Source organism: Hyla sarda, chromosome 4 (assembly GCF_029499605.1).
Source record: "Hyla sarda isolate aHylSar1 chromosome 4, aHylSar1.hap1, whole genome shotgun sequence".
NCBI lineage: Eukaryota > Metazoa > Chordata > Amphibia > Anura > Hylidae > Hyla > Hyla sarda.
Genome location: NC_079192.1, coordinates 378,465,403 through 378,487,196, shown reverse-complemented (window position 1 = coordinate 378,487,196; position 21,794 = coordinate 378,465,403). Strand labels below are relative to the sequence as shown.

The window sequence follows — 21,794 nt, the reverse complement described above, 5'->3', positions numbered from 1 at the left end:
TCATCCTCATGTGTGAGCTTGTAGCATGTCACAGAGCCTCACCGCACAGAGCCCTGCTTGTCCCCCATCACTTCCTGTATTTGGACTCCTCATAGAGACACACAGGCAATAGCTGTTGGGACAAAAACATACATATTTTTTAACCAATGTATATTACAAATATACATATAATGGTATTATCTACACTATATAAAGTTTTTGTTGATGACAGGTACACTAAGTAATAAATTAAGAACCTAATATTTGGCATGAAAAATAGTACTACAAATACAGTACATTCAAAATATGCATATAAAGAGACTGAATAACCAATCTTTTAACATGTTTATGTCATATAAGACATCATCAAACAACATACATCCCATACACACAGAATCCCAGCTATCTCATCCTTGGTTTCTCCCTCTGGTTGTAGACGTTGCGGGGAGGATGGTGACACTCGTGGTTACACTGGTGCTCCCCTGTAGGTTTTGAGCTGTACAGGTATAAATGCCGTCATCCACAGCACGAGCTTCATCAATAGATAAAGTGCTTAGAGACTCCTGCAGTAACTGGCCTCCACGTCTTGTCTGGGAGGTGTGCTCTCGGACATAAGGAGGCCTGCCGATCTGTAGAGACACAGAACTGTCAGTCTATGGCTGTGCAAAGTGATTATTTCTGGCAATTTGTTATGAGATTTGCTGACCTTTACAATCATTCTACCTTACTTGTAGCTTTTGCAATACTCCAGTTTGTAGCATGTCTGGGGCGTGCTGGGAGTTGTAGTTATAAAACAGCCAGAAAGCCACAGGTTGAAGGTCATGGTTACAGAAGTAAATTCACCTTACAAGGTAAATATTCATTTCTACTTTACCTGTTGCCCAGGATATTCCCAGTTAAACTCCACATTAATTTCCAGTTCACCTAGAACAGTGCAGGTGACAACAAAATTCTCTCCTGCTCGTGCTGACCTCACTGATGCCTCGATAGTAGGTTTGGGGGGAGCTGATGGGTCTGCAAAAATACAAACATATTAAAATCAAAAACTTTTATTCCCAGTAACATTCCCTACTGTAAAACCCAATTTGTATACACATTACTATAGAGACAGTGACACATGTTAACATTGTCACTTTTTTGGTGCAACCTAACTCCCAGAGTATATGAACCTGTTTGGTGGCCCAAAGTGTCTCTATGGTTAGAGTCTCCTGGAAGAACATATGCATAACATCTAAGACTGGGGCTATTTGCAGCATAATACACCAATATGAATTACCAGGGTGGTCACAATGCTAAGAGTTAAAGAGGTATTCTGGGGAAAAAAAAAAATATATATATATATATATATATATATATATATATATATATATATATATATATCTGGGACTGGTGTAATTTTTTTTTTTTTTTTTTTAATGATACCTACCTAAACCGTTGCCCAGCTGCTCACTGCTTCTACTTGCGGTACAAAAACAATATCAGAGCAGGACCTGTTCCATCTCAGAAGCAGTCAGAAGCAAATAGCAGCAGTAGGTTAGTATCATTTTGTTTTTTATTTTTACAATAGCCCGGCCTATATATATATATATATATATATATATATATATATATATATATATATATATATATATATATAAAATGTTATATAATGTTAATCCAGAATGACCTCAGCAGAGTATTTCCCATTGCAGATGCACTGCAGTTAGAAGAACGAGCTTCCTGCTGCATCCTGGTAGCTTTGTGTGTCTGCTCGTAGCGGTGGATTTCCTACTGTGCATCTGCTATGAGAAGGCACTGTGTCTACAGTGGGAAATCCGCCTCTACCAGTGGACACATAGAGCTACCCAGCCGCAGCAGGGACCTTGTTCTTGTGATGGCCGTTGGCGCATCCACGGCATGAAATATGCTGCAGATGTGCTACTTTTGATCCTACCCTTAAAAATGCTGAAAGGATTGCTGAAACATGACTGTTCGAGAAACAAAGCAATACATGTCCATGGGTAGTGACTGGTACTGCAACCTAGCTTTCTTATGAGTAAATAGAGCTAAAAAGTTTTCCAAAATAGTGTAGCCCTTTTGAAATTTGAATGTGGCACTAAAAGCCTTCCTGAAGCCCCAGCTTCAGTTTCGGCTTAAAGGGGTTTTAGACTGATGGTCTATCCTCAGAAAAGGCCATCACTCGCTAATCGACACAGTCATGATGCCCGCATCACACAGTGAACAGTGCCAGATGCAGTTGGCTCAAGTGTAAAGCTGATCTGCGGGCATGATGGGTGTTTGCATCCCATCAGTGATTGATGGCCTATTCTGAGGATAGGTTATCAATCATATTAACACGGAAAACCACTATACATATATGGTAATAAAGGGGAAACTATTTGTCACAGGTTCATGTGCTTGGGGTTTTTCTGCACCCTAGGCAGTGCCTATTCCTCATTTTTTGCCATTGCATAGTGATGAGATACCTGGTGCCACCTAACCATGGGCAAAGATGCCACTCTGGACAACACATTACTACTAAAGCCAGTGATTAGGTGATATGGTCATTTGACCATCATTTTGCTATTAGTGTATTTGGATTACTGTTTTTAGTAGTTGGAAATGCCCCAATTTTACATAGTTTGCAAACTATAGAGATTGGTGGCTTATGGAAAGAGCACTCACAGTGCACATATATCAGCATATACTTGGTTGACATCTGTCGAAGGTTTCCGAGCTCTGCAATGCAGAACAGTGATCCTGCAAGAGATGGCTGTGATTGGTATATGACCATTCCCTTCTTCAGGTCATAAGCAATCTTCACCCCATCCACAGGGATCTCTTCTGGTGGAAACTCTCTATGAAGAGTGACTTTGGCTAGTGGGTTAGTGACCTGGCATGGAAGTAATGCTGGCTGTCGTGTTCGAAGCTGGACGACCACATAATAGTCCTCTGTCGGGACAAAGAGTTCCTGAGGATCTAAATGAAAAATTTAGAGAAACAAATAAAACCGATCAGCTAAAAAAAAAGACATAGTGGGGCATCATCTATCCATAGGTGATCCACCAAACACTCTATTAGGGCCTCATATATCTAAATCATGCCAGAAGAGTGTCCTTTTGGCATACAATTGGTTTGTATCCTCCTGCATAATTTTATTGTGCTATACTGAAAAGTGCGGTAGACTGTGCTTTCAGTGCCGAAGCATCCTGTAAACAATGTGCAGTACTCGTATTTATTTTATATGGAATCCTATAGCATTTCTTTATTATCACTTTGAAGTGAGCAGTCACTCAAGATGGTATCTAGACACGTCTGCCTTGCAGAACTGGGCTTCTAATGGTATAGCTGAAGGCTTGCAGAAATTGCAGTTGTTCCCGGGCCCTGGTGCCTAAGCGGAACCAAAGCTCCCTATGCCACACATTAACACACCCATATTATAAATGGCACATGGTAGCTGGGGGTCCTGCTACTTATTTTACATTGGCGTCTAGAAACTTTACATTACATCTCTGTTGGAATCTGAACAGGGAGGAATTCTACTTGGAGTTTGTATAATTTTTCCCTGACATCAACCATAGACATTCCCAATAAATTGTATAGAAAATGTATAAGCTCACCGGTGACAAACACAAAGGTCTTGCCAGTTTTCTCTTCTCCATCATGGCAGTCATGTCCAGTGCATTGGTAACCACCACAGCTGAACTCCCCTGTATCGGCTGCTGAAGCATTCACCAGGATCAGTTGACTGTAACGTCCAAAGTGTTTTATCCTAAAATATGGATGATTATATGATTACATTTGTGGTGGCCCAGTACGGGAGTTGTTACCCTGAACCCTTGCTGCCCTGTCAGGCAGCCTCCCTGCAGTGTCGCCTGACCCCCAACCCCCCCCCCCCCCCCCCCCATCTATACTTTTTTTTATATATAACTGTTTATTTATTGTTTTATCAATAAAAAATTTTAATACAGCAAAAAAGGAAGAAAAGGGAGAAAAACCCAGTAGAAGCAAGGGTAAAAAATAACATAAAAATCCCCTGCATCTATTCTAATGTAATTGTATATTATCCCCTATGCTATGTATATAAGAATGTTGTATCTTTAAGAAAGGTTGACATGTGATCACCAGTTGTCCTGTGATTGTTACCCAGGAGGTATCAGTGACATAAGGGTGAACAATGGGACCCCACCAGAGTCTCCCCCATAAAAGCCCTGGGAGGAGTCTCTTCTCTCAGTTCCTGAGTCTTTGCTGAGGTGCAGTAGAGACTAAGTGTGTGTCTGGAGTCATAGGAGCCTCAAGTCAAGTCTGCAGCTACAAGTCTACAAGTAAGCCAAAGTCACACCTTAGTGTGGCATGGAGTGTGATGCAGGGCAGATGGCATTTACCCCCTGTATTTGTGACGCCAGGGTGTGGTTTATCCTCAATACTACCCAAAGGTATACCGCTGGATCCTGGGCTAGGCACGGGGGCAAGCAGAGCCGGCATCAGGGGGTTACAAACCATACACCTGTATGGGGCCCTGATCCTCAGGAGGCCCGGACATCCCTGGACCTTTTTTTCTTTTTTTACTGGCTCGTCAATAAGTGACTGCGACTGTCACTCACTGACCGCTGGGTGCCCACAAAGACTATGACGGGCCTCATGGTCTGGGGGGCCTGCACATTTCTATTATCTATTTTTAGGGTGTGGGCCCCTTAAGAATCATGACAGGGTTGGACAGGCCAAGGGCTGATGGGAGTAGAGACGTCACGTGCCCCGTGCAGGCACACACGTCTATTCCAATCACCTGACCTGTCCCTGCCTACGTCCCCGTGCAATCTCCAGCAGCCTCCCCTGCAGTGACAGGAGCAGCAGTAGCCTCACGCGGTTGCACCGATCCCCGGCAGGGTAGGTAAACTTGCGTGGGGGGTGATAGGAGGTGCAGTGGGGGGTTATGGAGGTGATGAGAGGTGCAAGGGGGGGTTATTGGGTTGATAAGAGGTGCAGGGGGGTTATGGAGGAGATGAGAGGTGAAGGGGGGTGATGAGAGGTGTAGGGGGTTAAGGAGGAGATGAGAGGTGAGGGGGTTATGGGGTGATGAGAGGTGCAGGGGGGTTATGGGGGTGATAAGAGGTGCAGGGGGGTTATGGGGGTGATAAGAGGTGCAGGGGGGTTATGGGGGTGATAAGAGGTGCAGGGGGTTAAGGAGAAGATGAGAGGTGAGGGGGGGTTATGGGGTGATGAGAGGTGCAGGGGGGGTGATGGGGGTGATGAGAGGTGCAGGGGGGTTATGGAGGTGATGAGAGGTGCAGGGGGGGTTATAGTAGTGATGAGGAGAGGTTTGGCTGGGGTTTTGGGGGATGATGAGGAGTGATGAGGACACAGAGGATAAGAGGGGGTGTATGTGTATGTGATGTGTATGCAGTATTGTAGTATGTATGGCAGTATTATATTCAGGGGATACAGTGGATGGCAGTATTATATTCAGGGTACAGTGTGTGGCAGGATTATATTCAGGGTACAGTGTGTGGCAGGGTTATATTTAGTGGGTACAGTGTATAGCAGTATTATATTCAGGATACAGAGTTGGGCAGCATTACATTCAGGTTACAGTGTGTGGCAGGATTATATTCAGGGTACAGTGTATGGCAGGATTATATTCAGTGGATGCAGTGTGTGGCAGGATTATATTCAGTGGATACAGTGTACAGCAGTATTTAGGGTACAGCGTGGGGCAGTATTTTATTTAGGGTACACTTTCTGGCAAGGTTATAATGATTACTGTCTTCATGCAGAGGATGAGGATCTGCTGACAAAGTGAGGAGCCAATGATGTCTGGATGTCAGACTCTGCAGAGAAGATGGAGTTGGGGGAAGACCTGGTCTCTGGACCCGATAAAGAAGAAAAGAGAACAGAGAAGATATCACTCAGGTCAGAAGATGTCACTGATATCATTGTGTGTTCTCCTGACTGTCCCATCAGAGCTGTAGTCACTTGTAAGTTCTGCAGTGATGATGGGTAAAACTGTGTCCAATCTGTGTCTCTCCAGCTGTTACAAAACTACAACTCCCATTGCCAGAAGCTCTCCAGACATGATGGGAGTTTTAGCTTTCCAACAGCTGGAGAACCACTTCAACCGAGGTGATCGTGGGGGTCTCAGCAGTTGGACCCCTACAAAAAAAAATGGGCTGCTTATAATAAAATGCCCAGGCCCTGGGGGTGGGTGGGCAGGAGGGAGCGGTAGGGAGCCCTGAGGTAATTTTTTGCATTGGGGCCCTTTGGTTTCTAGCTACACCCCTGCTCATTGATACAGCATTGGGGGCAACGGTTAACAGCAGAAAGCGGCGTACAACAACTATATAGTGGCAAATTGTGCCCCGGCCCATATAGTTGTTGTAGGCCCCTCTTTGCTAATAGTTTTCCCCCCCATATAGTTGTAGGCCTCTCTGAGAGGGGCCCAGGCCTACCACAACTATGGGGGCAACTAATAACAGAGGGGCCTACCCAAACTATTTGGAGCCCCCTGTATAGTTTGGGTAGGCCCCTCTGTTAATAGTTGCTTCCTTTTAAAGGAGTAGTCTGGTGACTAGACTACTCCTGCTGACTTGACAGATGACTTTGACTTGACTGACTTGTGACTGACAATGCTGTGACTGTGGCTTACTTGTAGCTTGTGGCTGCAGACTTGACTTAAAGGGGTACTCCGCCCCTAGACATCTTATCCCCTATCCAAAGGATAGGGAATAAGATGTCAGATCGCCGCGGTCCCGCTGCTGGGGAGCCCGGGATCCCCGCTGCTACACCGCGCTATCATTACAGCACAGAGCGAGTTCGCTCTGCACGTAATGACGGGCAATACAGGGGATGGAGCAGCGTGACGTCATGCCTCTGCCCCTCGTGACATCACGGCCCGTCCTCTTAATGAAAGTCTATGGCAGGGGGCGTGACGACCGCCACGCCCCCTCCCATAGACTTGTATTGAAACGGGCGGGGCGTGACGTCACGAGGGGCGGAGCCGTGACGTAACGATGCTCCAGCCCCTATATTGCCCGTCATTACATGCAGAGCGAACTTGCTCTGTGCTGTAATGATAGCGCAGTGCCGCAGCGGGGATCCCAGGGCTCCCCAGCAGCAGGACCGCGGCGATCTGACATCTTATCCCCTATCCTTTGGATAGGGGATAAGATGTCTAGGGGCGGAGTACCCCTTTAAGGCCTCCTATGACTCCAGACACACTCCTAGACTCGACTGTGTTGGACCTCAGCAACAAGAGCTCTAAGCTCCAAGAGAGAGAGCAGAGGCTCCACCCAGGGCTTATATGGGGGAGACTCTGGTGGGGTCCCATTGGTCACCTGATCACTGATACCTCCTGGGTAACAATTACATGACAATTCACATGTTAAACAGTCTTAAAGTGACAACACTTTTTTCACACATTACACAGTATAATACATGGTAAACATATGTACATGGGGGGACAAGTGCAAGGGGGGCCCAGGGGGACACTGAAGGGAGGCTGCCTGACAGGGCAGCAAGGGTATGGGGTAACAACTCTCATACTGGGCTACCACATTGACTTGGCTGGAGACAGACTAGTCACTGTCATCTATTGTCAAGTCAACGTGGTCTGCACTAAATTGTCCAAAACCACTGCAAGTCCCAGCAAGCCCTTAAGGTCTCTGAAGTCACTGGTCAACTCTGTGGACCTGGCTACACAGTATAGACTGTACCATCTGTCACTCAGTAAAGCTACCGTTGTCCGTAACTTGGCATCGGAATAGTTATTACCCCCGTGCCTAGCCCAGGATCCAGCGGTATACCTTCAGGTGGTATTGAGGATAAACCCCACTCTGGTGTCACAAATACAAGGGGTTAATGCCATCTGCCCCTAGGGTAATTCCATCTGCCCTGCATCACACCCTCTACCACAAATTATTCATATGTCTATATGAAAGACCAAATGGCCTACAAGAGCAATATCTTTTTGTTGACAGAACATAGAAGTCATAGAGAATCTATGCTTTTGCTTATGAAGAGTAGTAAAATGTAATCATAAACAATGGGGTATTGCTTAGGCATGGCATGCCATACATTTAATGCAAAGGTGGTGTTGTGCTCATAGCGCCCAAAGGAGAGAGAACATCTATCTTACCAGACTTGCTGTTCATGGGGTTGCACCATTCCACTACTGAAAGTATCTACATTTGAGCATTATAACGCCACTGTTGTGCAATGGATTAAGTCAGCCTGATGTAATGAACGACACCATGTGGATTGTTGGGAGTGTGTCATTTACATGTGAACGAGATGGCACCAGAAGACAATCCAGCAGAGGGGGTGTAATGCTGTGCGCAATGTTTTGCTTGGAAACCTTGGATCCTGACATCATGTGGATGTTACTGTATCACGTTCCATCTATTGAACCATTGTGTAGATCAAATCCATCCATTCATGGCAAGAAAATCCCCCAGCCACACAGCAAAAAAGGTTCAGTAATGGTTAAAAGTGGTATTACGGCTTTATACATCTTATCCCTATCCAACGGACCCCTGCGATCAAACATCTTATCCCCTATCCTTTGGATAGGGGATAAGATGTATAAAGCCAGAACCAAGGTTTAAAGCGTTGACTTGACCGCCAAATGCCCCAGATCTCAGTTAAACTGAGCATCTGTGGGATGTGATGGAAAGACAAGACCAATCTATGGAGATAAGACATCACAAGTCACAGGAGTTAAAGGATCTGCTACTAACATCTTAGTACCAGATACCACTGGACTCCTCCAGAGGTCTTATGGGGTTCGGACCTTGATGTGTCAGAGCCGTTTTGAAAATGGAAGAGGAACTTACACAGTATTAGGAGAGCAGATGTGATGTTATGGCTGATCGGTTTATCGTGACCTTACTTTGCAGAAATAGCAATTGACAGAGGATGTGTGTTTAGAATTAGATGTTCCTGTCAGTCAAGGCCTTGCGCCATGAGGAACCAGTTTGTATTAAAGGGGCTATATCAAGTGTTAAGCAAAAATTTATATCCATATATAGCAGACAAAAAAATAGAAAAAAAATACAACTATAGTTACTTACCTAGCCCTTGTCCCCATCAGCTCCCATTCATCTCCATCCGGTCCCCCGATCTTCTGCTTTCATCCGGCTTTTCGAGAAGAGAGCACATTATAGGATGCAGGAAAAAGACAAAATATCAGGGGATCTGACAGACGTAACCAGGAGCTAGAGTGGGCCAGCAGGGGACCTGGGCTAAGAAAGTTTATTTTTTTTATTTTTTTCAGCAGGACATACATTTTTGCAAATGGCAGATAACCCCTGTAAACTTTGGGATTCTACCCATACATTGTAAACTGTTGATACCATATTTTGCTAACACTACTTACTTCAATCTTCCCTCATCATCCTCCTGTAAGTAATGAGGATAGTTCCAGCGTACGGAGGTGCCTTTACAGCGGAGATCCAAGGTCTGAGCAGCTTTTATAGTCAATGTGTCACTGACTGGTTGAAACCTTCCCGACTGTACAACCTGAGACAGAATGGACCCCGCTGTTTGGCCCTGGTGGGATGGTTTAGCCTTGGGCTGACGTTTGATGGGGTCCAGCTTGGGCTTTTTCGTTGTCGATTTAGTTGACATCCCAAGGGCTGCTTGCTTTGTTGCCTTTTTGTTTGTAGTCTTTTCTGGTTTTTGCTTGACATCACATTCAACTGGGAATGCATTCATGATAAAATATGTTAAACAACTGTCTATATAGTGCAAAACTGGTACTATTTTTACCAAATGTATCTGCTTATTAAAATTAAAAAAATACTGATATTTCTGGGTAGTTTTAAGGGTGTTATAAGGCAGACTGGGGGTAAGGTTTTGATTCAAATGCTGGTTTGTAACTCTCCCATGATCACTTGCAAAACTGCCCCCAGGCGATTAACACGTTTCCCCTCCTTCTTCTTAGGCAACTGGCTGCAGCAGTAGCCCTCCCCAATTGCTAGATCTACAATGGATGATTACATCCCCATCCAATGGATCTCACCAATGTTATCTTCATCTCTATCTATACGGCAAATCTATCTATATGTCAAAGAAAGAAAAGTGTCGCTGTCGGCTTCTGAGTGTGCAGACTATGGGTATGTTCCAATGGTGGAATGTCCGTGCAAAATTCCGCCATAATATTCTGCACAAACATTCCGCTAGAGCAGAGTCCCATAGATTTCAATCATTAGAGCGAGCGTGGAGAAGCGTTAGGCTGTGCGCTTCCCTCCCTGACTCGCTGTGATCTCCATTCAGTTGCAGGAGACGAGCTGCATTATGGTCGACATTTATCATTGTAGGTGTAAGTGAAACATTTTTCTACGCCTTTTTTTTTTTTTGGGTGCTGGTAATGTGTAGGAGCACCACATTTATTAAATGGTCCCAGAGCACTTGATACATTTTGTGCAGGTCACATTTTCTGAAATTTCTCTCTTCACATACTAAAAAGCTAAGCTAAGTCTGGGCTGGTGTCATTTTAGAGACTTTTCAGTGACTTTGCGCCTTTTCACAAAAAGGCACAGTTCATAAAACCCTTCCATATCATGTGTATTGCCAAAATCAGTGGATTGCAACTCAAAATCAGCAGAAATGTGTAAACCAAAAGTGCAAAAAAAGGCGCAAATAAACCCTGCTTGTGCCTTTTTTGCGCCTTTTCTAGACACAAAAAACTGTCTAAAGACCATGATAAATGTCGGACTATAAGTCTATAGAGCCCGTCTAGGGCAAGTGGACAAAGATTGCAGCAAACCAATAGAATCCTGCAGTCACATGCCTTTACCCTCTTATTCTAACAATAGGAGGTGGTCCGAACACTGAGGGGACATTTTCTATTGTGTTTTGTCGCCACAAAAACAGCATAAAGGGCGCAACTCTGGTCGCAGTGTGTTAATTCGCCTTTTTTGTATATATGCCCTTTTTAAAAAGATTACTGTGAAATCCAGCTGTGGATACTTGCCGAAGCAGTGGACAATATTATTTGTGCCTTTTGGCAAAAGAGTGCATAAAAAGGCGCATCGACCATAAACAAGGCACAAATTTATTCCATGTCGAGGCAACCTTTTCATTGTGGCTGGAGCCTGCGAAAGCTGAAGTAAAATTCAAAAGGTGCTATATTAATTAAGGCTGTGCACCTTTTATAGTAAATTTGGCGCAAGACAGCCAAAATAGGCACTATAAATTCAGTGAGGAAAAATGGCATCATACAGGCAACTTTGATAAATGTCCCTCATAGACCCCAACCAATCAAAACGTTTGCCATGTCTCTAACTTGTCAAAAGTTTTGCTAAATGATAGGGATGCTTAAGGGTGGAATTCTCTTAAATGGAATCATATCGGCTGTCTGAATAGTACACATGTGTTTGGTCTCCATATTGGTTCACTCCATGCCAAAGAGGCATAAGGCAGTGCTAGAAAATAATGGCAGCCACACAAAGTATCAGCACTTTTTACTTACACCCCTAGACATCTTATCACCTATCTAAAGAATAGGGATGTCTGATCGCTGGGGACCCCCGCGATCTCAGCTGCGGCACCCCAAACATATCTATGCACGAAGCAAACTTTGCTCAGTGCCGGATGACTGGCGATGCAGGGAGGAGGCTCGTGACGTCACGGCCATGGACTTGCATTGAGGGGGCATGGCAGTGACAAACCTCCATTAATGCACCCAACGCTCTAAAGAAACTGTGGGTGCAGCAGGGAGATCCCGGGGGTCCCCAGCAGCGGGACCCCTGCAATGAGACATCTAATCCCCTATCCTTTGAATAGGGGATAAGATGTCTAGGGGCGAAGTACCCCTTTAAAGGAAATCTGTCATCAATGTAGCCTGCACTAACCTGTCGGTACAGACTGATTAAAACAAGACACAGACCACGCTCCGTAGTGTGATAACGTTAAAACATAGGCAGGTAAGTGAAAGGTGGCACTTACACCATAATGCAACGCGTTTCACAGTGATGACTGCTTCATCAGGCATTGCTTCTCCAGTGGCTGTGTCCAGCGCCTCTTACTCCTGTCACAAATTTGGAGGAAGCTATATATCGTGGTACAGACTGATGACAACAATACTTACCTTGTACCATTCCGACCATAGCCGATAACTTATACCGGAATTTCGGTATAAGTTATTGGCTATCGGCCTGAAAGTTCACAGATTATCGGTATTGGCCCTAAAAAAATCAATATCAGTCAATCCCTACTATATCTATTCTGGCCATTTCTAAGTATAGGCTCATTTTGCCGAGAACAGGATGCCGATGTATACTGAGGCAGAGTGACTCAGTTCAGGCCAAATCCGCTATTTTAACAGGATTTATAAGTGTGGTCTGCTGCGTTGTCCAGTTGAAATAGTATATATGGCCTGAATGGAGTCAATAGGTGACTCCAGGCCATAAAAATGAACGGTACCCACTGCTCTTCACCAGTGTACGTTTGGCATTGCACTCTCAGCGGTATACCGACTGATACTTATCCCAAAGAGGCACAACACAGGATGATCCTAGCCTTTATGTTTAACCTATGCAACCTATGACAGTTCAGCTGCATCCTAACTTTTATGACCATCATATTGATCAGACCATTAAGAATGGAAAGAGTTACACAATTTAACCCATTTCAGCAAAAGTGTTGATCTAAATGGTCAAGGTAATAACATTTTTTTCTACACTGTGCACACAACGTCACTGGCCTGCAATACATACAGTACACTACTACTAGGATTCAAGGGAACGAATCTACAGTGATCCCTCAACTTACAATGGCCTCAACATACAATAGTTTCAACATACAATGGTCTTTTCTGGACCATTGTAAATTGAAACCAGACTCAACATACAATGCTATGGAATCTGTGAAACGTGTCAATGGCTGGAAGAACCGACCAATCAGAATGGATATTTCACTGGTAAAACCCCTGTATTACTGAAGCGCATGCACTGACTGGTGTCTGGTTTCGCCCCCAACAGTACAGGGAGGTATTACATGTTCTGTACTCTTTACCTCTGCCAGGGTTATCTGCTCCTTTGGACACCAGGTGAGGGCGGCTCCATTTTCGTTTTTTTAGGACATTGCGTTAGAGATGAGCGAACTTACAGTAAATTCGATTCGTCACGAACTTCTCGGCTCGGCAGTTAATGACTTTTCCTGCATAAATTAGTTCAGCTTTCAGGTGCTCCGGTGGGCTGGAAAAGGTGGATACAGTCCTAGGAGACTCTTTCCTAGGACTGTATCCACCTTTTCCAGCCCACCGGAGCACCTGAAGGCTGAACTAATTTACGCAGGAAAAGTCATCAACTGCCGAGGCGAGAAGTTCGTGACGAAACGAATTTACTGTAAGTTCACTCATCTCTACATTGTGTGTTCTGTACAGACCCTGAAGAAGCTTCTTTCCTCTACATAGACCAGTGTTTCCCAAAGAGGGTGCCTCCAGCTGTTGCAAAACTACAACTCCCAGCATGCCAGGACAGCCGAAGGCTGTCCTGGCATGCTGTGAGTTGTAGTTTTGCAACAGCTGGAGGCACCCTCTTTGGGAAACACTGAAATAGACAGTGATTTACAGCTCCCAGCAGATCTTTATTACTTTTATATGTAAGGATTTGCTTTATCTATATTAGTTATCTACTTATTTTTCTTTGATCCTCACTTTTTCCTATTTTTGGATGGCATTTTGGTGGCTTCAGAACCAATTACCAGGTTCCCATAGAGTTATGGTCTTAACATACAATGGTTTCAACATACAATGGTCGTCCTGGAACCAATTAATATTGTAACTTGAGGGACCACTGTACTATATAGGCCCAGATTTATCAAACTGTGTGAGAGAAAAAGTGGAGAGATTTTCCCCCCAGCAGCCAATCACAGCTCAGCTTTCACTTTACCTCAGCTCGTTAGCTGAGCTGTGATTGGTTGCTGTGGAAAAATCACTCCACTTTTTCTCTCACACAGTTTGATAAATCTGGGCCTATGTCTTTCCGGGTAGCACGGGAAAATATTGTTATAAATTTGTGCCCATGCCTACAGTAATCCTTTTATATAAAGCGATATTGGATGTGCACAGCGCTAAGGTATCGATGAGATCAGGAATAGTGGGACCAGACAGAACTTACCTAGAAGTAATAGGCTGGGTAGTAGGATCAGCAGCAGTTTATAATCCATGACTAGTCCTCCAAATTCCTCTCAGGAGTGAGAATATGCGAACAGGACGGCTCTGGAGGGTCACGGGATTCCTCACTGCTCTCCTGCCAGGAGGAGGGGAGGTGCACACAGGGGACGTTGGGGAGGAATGAAGAGGTGGGATTGTATGGAAGGATACATTTGGAGTTCAGGTTACTTCAATAACTTGCTGGAAGGAATTCTTGAAGTCCAGAAAGAGTCTACATGTAGCTGAAGGGAGAGTGTAAAACCGTTTTGACAGAGTCCTGTTACATTGTGGGGCTCCTGTGTGCACATAGGAATGGACACAAAGACCCAGATTTACTATGGCTGCTCTGCCAAAATATTGGCTCCATCTGCCCCTGAGCTATGGGCATTTTTTTGTAATAGTAAAATGCACCATGCCCCGTAACGGGGGTGTAGGTTATTGGAAAGAGGAGGCGGCTTAAAGCGGTACTCCGATGGAAATGTTTTTTTTGTTAAATCAACTGGTGCCAGAAAGTTAAACATATTTGTAAATGACTTCTATTAAAAAAAAAAATCTTACTCCTTCCAGTACTTATTAGCTGCTGAATACTACAGAGGAAATTCTTTTCTTTTTGGAACAAAGTGCTCTCTGCTAGTATCATGAGCACAGTGCTCTCTTGCTGACATCTCTGTCCATTTTAGGAACTGACCAGAGCAGCATATATGTTTTCTATGGGGATTTTCTCCTACTCTGGACAGTTCTCAAAATGGACAGAGATGTCAGCAGAGAGCACCGGGCTCGTGATTCAGCGGAGAGCTCTGTGTTCCAAAAAGAAAAGAATTTCCTCTGAAGTATTTCAGCAGCTAATAAGTACTGGAAGGAGTAAGATTTTTTTTAATAGAAGTAATTTACAAATCTGTTTAACTTTCTGGCACCAGTTGATTAAAGAAAAACAGAAAACGTTTTCCACCGGAGTACCCCTTTAAATGCAAAATGATGCAGAAAATGCACTGAAATTGTGGTGTAAATAAAAGAGGTACTCCAATGGAAAAAAAAAAATATTCTAATCAATTGGTTCCAGAAAGTTAAACAAACAGATTTGTAAATTACTTCTATTAAAAATCTTAATCCTTACAGTACTTATCTACTGTATACTACAGAGGAAGTTGTACTTCTTTCTGGAGTTCTTATCTGTCTGACCACAGTGCTCTCTGCTGACACCTCTGTCCATGTCAGGAACTGTCCAGAGTACAAGCAAATCCTAATAGCAAACCTCTCCTGCTCTGGACAGTTCCTGAAATGGACAGAGGTGTCAGCAGAGAGCACTGTGGTCAGACTGGAAAGAACTCCAGAAAGAAATACAACTTCCTCTGGAGCATACAGCAGCTGATAAGTACTGGAAGGATTAAGATTAATTAGAAGTAATTTACAAATCTGTTTAAATTTCTAGCACCAGTTGATTTGAAAAAAAATTTGTTTTTCTCCGGAGTACCCCTTTAAGCCACCTGATAAATTGGCCAAACTTAGACTAGACAGTCTACAGATGCACCAGATTCATCAGTCATACCTTAAAGGGGAACTCCAGTGGAAAAAATATTTTAAAAATCAACTGGTGCAAGAAAGTTAAACTTATATTTAAAAATCTTAATCCTTCTAGTACGTATCTGATAAAAAGCATGTCATTTTTAGGTTAGCATGTCATTTTCAGGTTATTAAGTACATGCCACGTGCTCACCAGTTGTCAAAGGATATCATGTCTATAGACAGACAACATGACACACTATATACCAATGATGGTGAACCTGTGGCACGCCGAGCCCCCTCTGTAGGCACGCGGCCACAGGCCCCCCGTCACATTCTGGACATCCCTTTGTCCCGAAAGGTCATTTCGGGACACAAGGATGTCCTGGTTACCTCTCTGCGGCCCCGCGTTCGCTTTAAAAACACAGGGACCGCCGGGAGGTAGAGCGCGCAGGGATGTCACGTCACTGATGTCCCGTGCGTGCGCCCGTAAAGCAGAGCGGAGCATCGGGGAGGACAAAGGATGACGCGCGCATGGTAAGTGACCAGCGGGACATCATCTTCGGTGTTCCGACACAGACATACAGCCTCCAGCCATACACTGTATATGGCTGTAGGCTGTATGTCTGGGGGGGGGGGGGGGGGGACACTGCCTGCCTAATGTGGGGTAAATTTTATACTGCCAACCTCGTGGGGAGGGGGGGGGGACGTTTTATACTGCCAACCTTATGGGGGGGGGGATTTTATACTGCCAACCTTGTGGGGGGGGGGGGGGGGAATTTATGCTGCCAACCTTGTGGATAAACACGCCCACACGAGCGGATCTCCAGCACGTATTACGCTGCAGAACCGCCGCTGACGGACCGCTGTATGCTGCCTTCACAGGTGCCTGCTCGGAGTGGTAATATGCCGCTATGAGCAGACACACTGCGATGTGAAATTTTCCTCACGCATGCGCAGTATACTCGCACGTGGCGGCAGCTCTCTGCCTAGCTCATAGAGCAGGGGGAGCGGCCGCGATGTGTGCGAGTACACCGTGCATGCGCAGCGACTCGCACATCGCTTCAGTGTGTCTGCTTGTAGCGGCCGCGCCGAGCAGGCACCTGTAAAGGCAGCATACAGTGGTCCTTCAGCGTCACATCCACTCGTGATCCGCTCGTGTGGACGTACCCTTAGGCTACGTTCACACGTTTTGCTGCAGATTTTCGGTTGCAGATTGACCTAGACAATTAGAAACTCTGCAGCAGAAAAACTACAGCAGAATATGCATGTGTGAACTTAGTGCTTTTATAGGAGAATAATGTGCACTATGGCATGCAACGGGCATAGGACAATTGTTTGTCTCCTCTACATGAACCTCTTAGAACATCCTCCATATGGATCCACATGTAAACAGAAGCACTGTATGGGTACAATAGCAGGCTGTTATATACAACACAGATCCATAATAAGGCCATGTTCACACATCTTCATGAAATGTAGGCCGTATTATTAAAGTGGTTATCCAGCACTAGAAAAAAAAACACAGAGCTAAAAAGGTAGGTTCACACTACTTTACTGCTCCTGCTCCTGCTGAAAACAGGAGCACTGGACCCCATTGATTTCTATGGCGAACACCTAGTGACTCTGTTCAGGACATATGCGCTATTTTCAATGGACTCAAAAATTGTGGGCTGCTGCGCTTTTGAAATAGCGCAAATGTCCTGAACAGAGTCACTAGGTAATGCTTTAAAGGGGTACTCCGGCCCCAAGACATCTTATCCCCTATCCAAAGGATAGAGGATAAGATGTCTGATTGCAGGGGTCCCACTGCTGGGGACCCCCGCAATCTAGCATGCAGCACCCACCCTGTAAGCACTGCTGGAAGCTCTCAGCGCTATGCCTCCCGACCACGGGGACGGAGTATAGTGACGTACGACTCCGCCCCCATGTGATGTCACGCCCCGCCCCCTCAATGCAAGTCTATGGGAGGGGCGTCACGCCCCCTCCCATAGACTTGCATTGAGGGGGCAGGGCGTGACGTCACACGGGGGCAGAGTCATGACGTCACTATACTCCATCCCCGTGGTCGGGAGGCATAACGCTGAGAGCTTCCAGCAGTGCTTACAGGTGGGTGCTGCATGCTAGATTGCAGGGGTCCCCAGCGGCGGGACCCCCGTGATCAGACATCCTTTGGATAGGGGATAAGATGTCTTGGGGCCGGAGTACCCCTTTAAGGCCATAGAAGTCAATGCGGTCTGCTTCTCCCATTAACAGTATATGGCAGCAGCCTGTTTTCAGCAGGATGCTGCCAGGTACCACTACCGGGACTAGTAAACTAGTGTGAAACTACCCCAATTTCTTCAAAAAACAGCACCACACCTGTCTGCAGGTTGTGAGGGGGTAATACAAATTGGCTCAATTCACTTCAATGGAACTGTGCTGCAAAACCATACCTAATCTGCAGTCAAATGGGCTACAAATTGCAGTTTTTTTAAACCTTTTTCTAATGCTTTAGAACAGCTTCAAAGTGTTACGGTCACTTAGTAAGTTTTGACACATTGCAGACAGGTCAAAAGTTATTAATGCAATTAATAGTTAGTTAAAGCCGGGTGAGGAGAGTAGCAGTGGGCTTTACCCCTCCCAGTCTGAATAGTTACAGGTGACGACTCCATTATAATCTATGGAGCCAGTTTCCTGAATTGAGCGTCTGAAGCGCAATTCACCCGGCTATAACATGTGCGACATGTCAAAAGTTAGTTTAAATAACAGTAACACTTTAATGGTGTACCTACAAGAGAGACAGACTATGCAAATGCTTGGCCCGTGTATGACAATAAATCACAGCATTGGAGCCCAGCTGCCACTAGGGGGAGTTCACTACATTGATATTTTTACAACTTTCTTTGAGTTCAATAGTAGCTTTACTGTATAAATTAAGGTTTCCCAACCAGGGTGCCTCCAGCTGTTGCAAAACTACAACTCCCATGCATGCTGAGAGTTGTAGTTTTGCAACAGCTGGAGGCACCCTAGTTGGGAAACACTGGTATAAATCAGTATGCATAGAGCTTCCCCTAGTGGTGGCTGCAGGCAGAGCATTGACTGGGAAAAAGGGAAGCACTGGATTTGGAGCTGTATAGAGGAGAGGCAAGCCCGGATTACATAGTAGGGGCACAAGGGGCATATGCCTAAGGCTTCCACTACCTTGAGGAGCTATTGAAGGGGCCTCCAACAAATCTACCTACTAGTCAAGAATTTTCTACTTACACTCCTGGAATTATCAACATATATATATATATATATATATATATATATATATTCTCACCTCTGGGAAATAGGGGTTATTTTACTGTATAAGTGATTAGAAATCATATCCTATAAACATTGGATGGAGAGTTAGCCATATATGCTTGTGGCTCAGACTTTTAAAGTCTAAGGGGGTCTCTGGCTTAGTCTGTCTCCATAACTTTGCAGTTTGTTAACCTAACCCAAGTGTATTACGGCTCTAATGGTTCTTTAAAGACAATCTGACAGCAGGGTCTCCCAAACTAACCTGAATATACAGGTAGATAATATGAGTGACCATCTAAATCAGGGGTGTTCAACTACTTTTATTAAGGGTCCGCTTATCTAGGTCTAGCATCACGTGAAGATGTAACTCTACAGTTCCCAGTATTACCTGAATACTGCCACACACTGTGCCCCTGAAAATTATACTGCCGCACACCGGGCCCTTGAATATTCTACTGCCGCACACTGGGCCCCTGAATATTATACTGCCACACACTGGGCCCCTGAATATTCTACTCTGCCGCACACTGTGCCCCTGAACATTATACTGCCGCACACTGGGCCCCTGAACATTATACTGCCGCACACTGGGCCCCTGAATATTATACCGCAGCACACTGGGCCCCTGAATATTATACCGCCACACACTGTGCCCCTGAATATTACACCGCCACACACTGTGCCCCTGAATATTATACCGCCACACACTGTGCCCCTGAATATTATACTGCCACACACTGTGCCCCTAATTATACTGCTTCACAATGTGACCGAGTATTATACAGTGGCACATCGTGCCCCTAGTTATAGTACAGTAATTTCACACACTATGCCCCCTAAATATGCCCTTAACTCAATAACTGTGCCCCGACCCGAACCACCCCCCCCCCCACCCGCCACAAAAAAAAAAAAAGTTATATTATATATATCTAACTATATATCTAGCAGACAGCGGCACACAGGTGGCTATCGTTTTGCTAACTATATATCTAGATATATATCTATATTACACAGGGTTCCAGTGCTCAGGTGCACATTTATATAACTATAAGTTGGGCGTTGCCTGATTCCATACATATGTCTGTGTAGGCAGTTTTAAGACAATACATTCCCATAAATCTTTGTACATATCAAATCCTTAAAGCATTCTATAGTCTCTTTTTTGTGTAACTATGTTCCAAGACTAGGAAATCCAGACTTTATTTCCCCAATGGGGACAACAAAAACAACAAGTAAAACAGAGCAGAAATTTATCGAGTTTAATGTGCGTTGTGTTCTTCATCCTTGGCTTGGTTACTGTATAACACGATGGCCGATTCGGAGTAGTGAAGGGGGGTGATATGCTAGTTCAGTCATGGACACCATTCACAAAAACTGGGTTTATTGATTTAATAATTAAAAGTAATAAATAAAATCCGACGTCTGGTTCTGTCCAGATCAGGACTCCGATCCAGACACTTCCGCTCCTCGATATAAAACAATGCTTAAACGATTTGTCCATCATTATAAATGGTCCTTGGTCTAAGTTACCAAAACTGCCACGTCCTGCGAGGATATAGACAGTGAGAATGGCCGGGATCCATCTCCACTTACCGCCCGGTACACACGCTGCTCTTTATCATGCTGAAGCTGCTCCCGGAGCTGTATTTCCTTTTCTAGGGCAGCTTTGGTGCTCAGTAACTCCTCAGTCAAACACCTACAACATAATGGAGGCAGCAGGATCAATGTATAGCCTATTGTGCTTGAACTTCCAATAATCATGCATCCATTATACCAGATCATTTTGACATGGTATTTAGTATTTTTAATGGGAAGATTTTTACCTCTCTCTGTGTTTTGGACTACTAATACAATACACTGACCTAAATACTGCCACACAAAAGTGGGCAGAGTCCAATGATAAGCCAGCACAGAACTGTGGAATTTTACTAAATCATTGCATCAAGAGATATTGGGAATAAAAAACACAACCCTTGTCATTAGTTTAACAGTAGTTCAAGAAATCCAAGTGCTCCATAGTTGTGGCTGCAGTAAGCGTTGGATTTATCCTGTACTAGCCAAAAGTTTTGAGACTGGATTTTTACAAAGTCTTTTTAGTCAGATGTTTTTATGGTTACTGAAGTACAATTCTAAGAATTTTAGACGTTGTTAAAAACTTATTGACAAATACATTAAATTTATGCAAAGACTACATTAAAGTGTACCTGTCGTCAACAAAAACTTTTTATATAATGTAGATAATACCATTATATGTATATTTGTAATATACATTGGTTAAAAAATTTGTATATTTTTGTCCCTGCAGCTATTGCCTGTGTGTCTCTATTAAGGAGTCCAAATACAGGAAGTGATGGTGGACAAGCAGGGCTCTGTGCAGTGAGGCTCTATAACATACTATGGGCTCACACATGAAGATGATTGACAAGCCAGCAGCCTGCACAGAGTCCTGCCCTCACTTCCTGTATTTGGACTCCTCATAGAGACACACATACAATAGCTGCAGGGACAGCATTTTTTAACCAAAAAATATACATAATTTTAACCAATGCATATTACAAATATACATATAATAGTATTATCTACAGGATATAAAAAAGTTTATTTTTACAAATATTTAAAGAATTGACCCTTCTTTTTCAAGACTTCTGCCATTCACCCTGGCATGGATATCAGCGTCTGGACCAAATCCTGACTGATGGCAACAAATTATTTTCTATTTAGTACTGGGAGTTTATCCCAGGGCTGTGGAGTAGATAGATAAACGTTCAGACTCCGCAGTTTTTTTGTACTTCCGACTCTGACTCCTCTGTATTAATATGCAAATGTATTTATAAACACTTACAGTTGAATCTAAGAAGCTGTTCCACCAAGTTCTTCTAAGCTCTTCTAGCAGAGAGAGGTAGTTGGGCAGAAG

The 21,794-nt window shown here is 44.3% G+C and overlaps 2 protein-coding genes across 4 annotated transcripts in view; both read right to left on the bottom strand.

The window, feature by feature from the left end:
* Positions 1-307: 307 nt before the first annotated feature.
* Positions 308-14,522, bottom strand: LOC130267316 (platelet-derived growth factor receptor-like protein). 2 transcript variants are annotated; one of them, XM_056516857.1, is made up of 6 exons: positions 14,076-14,522; positions 9,329-9,650; positions 3,579-3,730; positions 2,644-2,937; positions 854-993; positions 308-608 (listed from the first exon to the last, which is right to left on the bottom strand). In XM_056516857.1, the coding sequence occupies exons 1-6, from the start codon at positions 14,122-14,124 to the stop codon at positions 387-389; spliced, it is 1,179 nt and encodes a 392-aa protein (XP_056372832.1). In that variant the 5' UTR covers positions 14,125-14,522; the 3' UTR covers positions 308-386. The 2 variants fall into 2 exon arrangements, with proteins under 2 accessions (XP_056372832.1, XP_056372833.1); XM_056516858.1 differs by lacking the exon at positions 14,076-14,522 and adding an exon at positions 13,613-13,720.
* Positions 14,523-20,029: 5,507 nt separating this feature from the next.
* Positions 20,030-21,794, bottom strand: part of CCDC69 (coiled-coil domain containing 69) — a 52,187-nt gene continuing 50,422 nt past the window's right edge. Inside the window, exon 9 of one of the 2 annotated variants that reach the window (XM_056516863.1) lies at positions 20,030-20,576. In XM_056516863.1, coding sequence (XP_056372838.1) covers positions 20,402-20,576 — 175 coding nt within the window. In that variant the 3' untranslated portion in view covers positions 20,030-20,401. The remainder of the gene's footprint in view (positions 20,577-21,794) is intronic. The other variant, XM_056516862.1, reaches the window with a different exon arrangement.

What these genes read in the sequence shown, in the direction of transcription:
- LOC130267316 (XM_056516857.1), bottom strand. Translation starts at nt 14,124, where the DNA reads ATGGATTATAAACTGCTGCTGATCCTACTACCCAGCCTATTACTTCTA. An exon ending in GACCTTTGTGTTTGTCACCG is followed by an intron (nt 2,938 to 3,578) that starts GTGAGCTTATAC and finishes TTTTTCATTTAG; the next exon opens with ATCCTCAGGAACTCTTTGTC. An exon ending in GGGAATATCCTGGGCAACAG is followed by an intron (nt 609 to 853) that starts GTAAAGTAGAAA and finishes GTGTCTCTACAG; the next exon opens with ATCGGCAGGCCTCCTTATGT.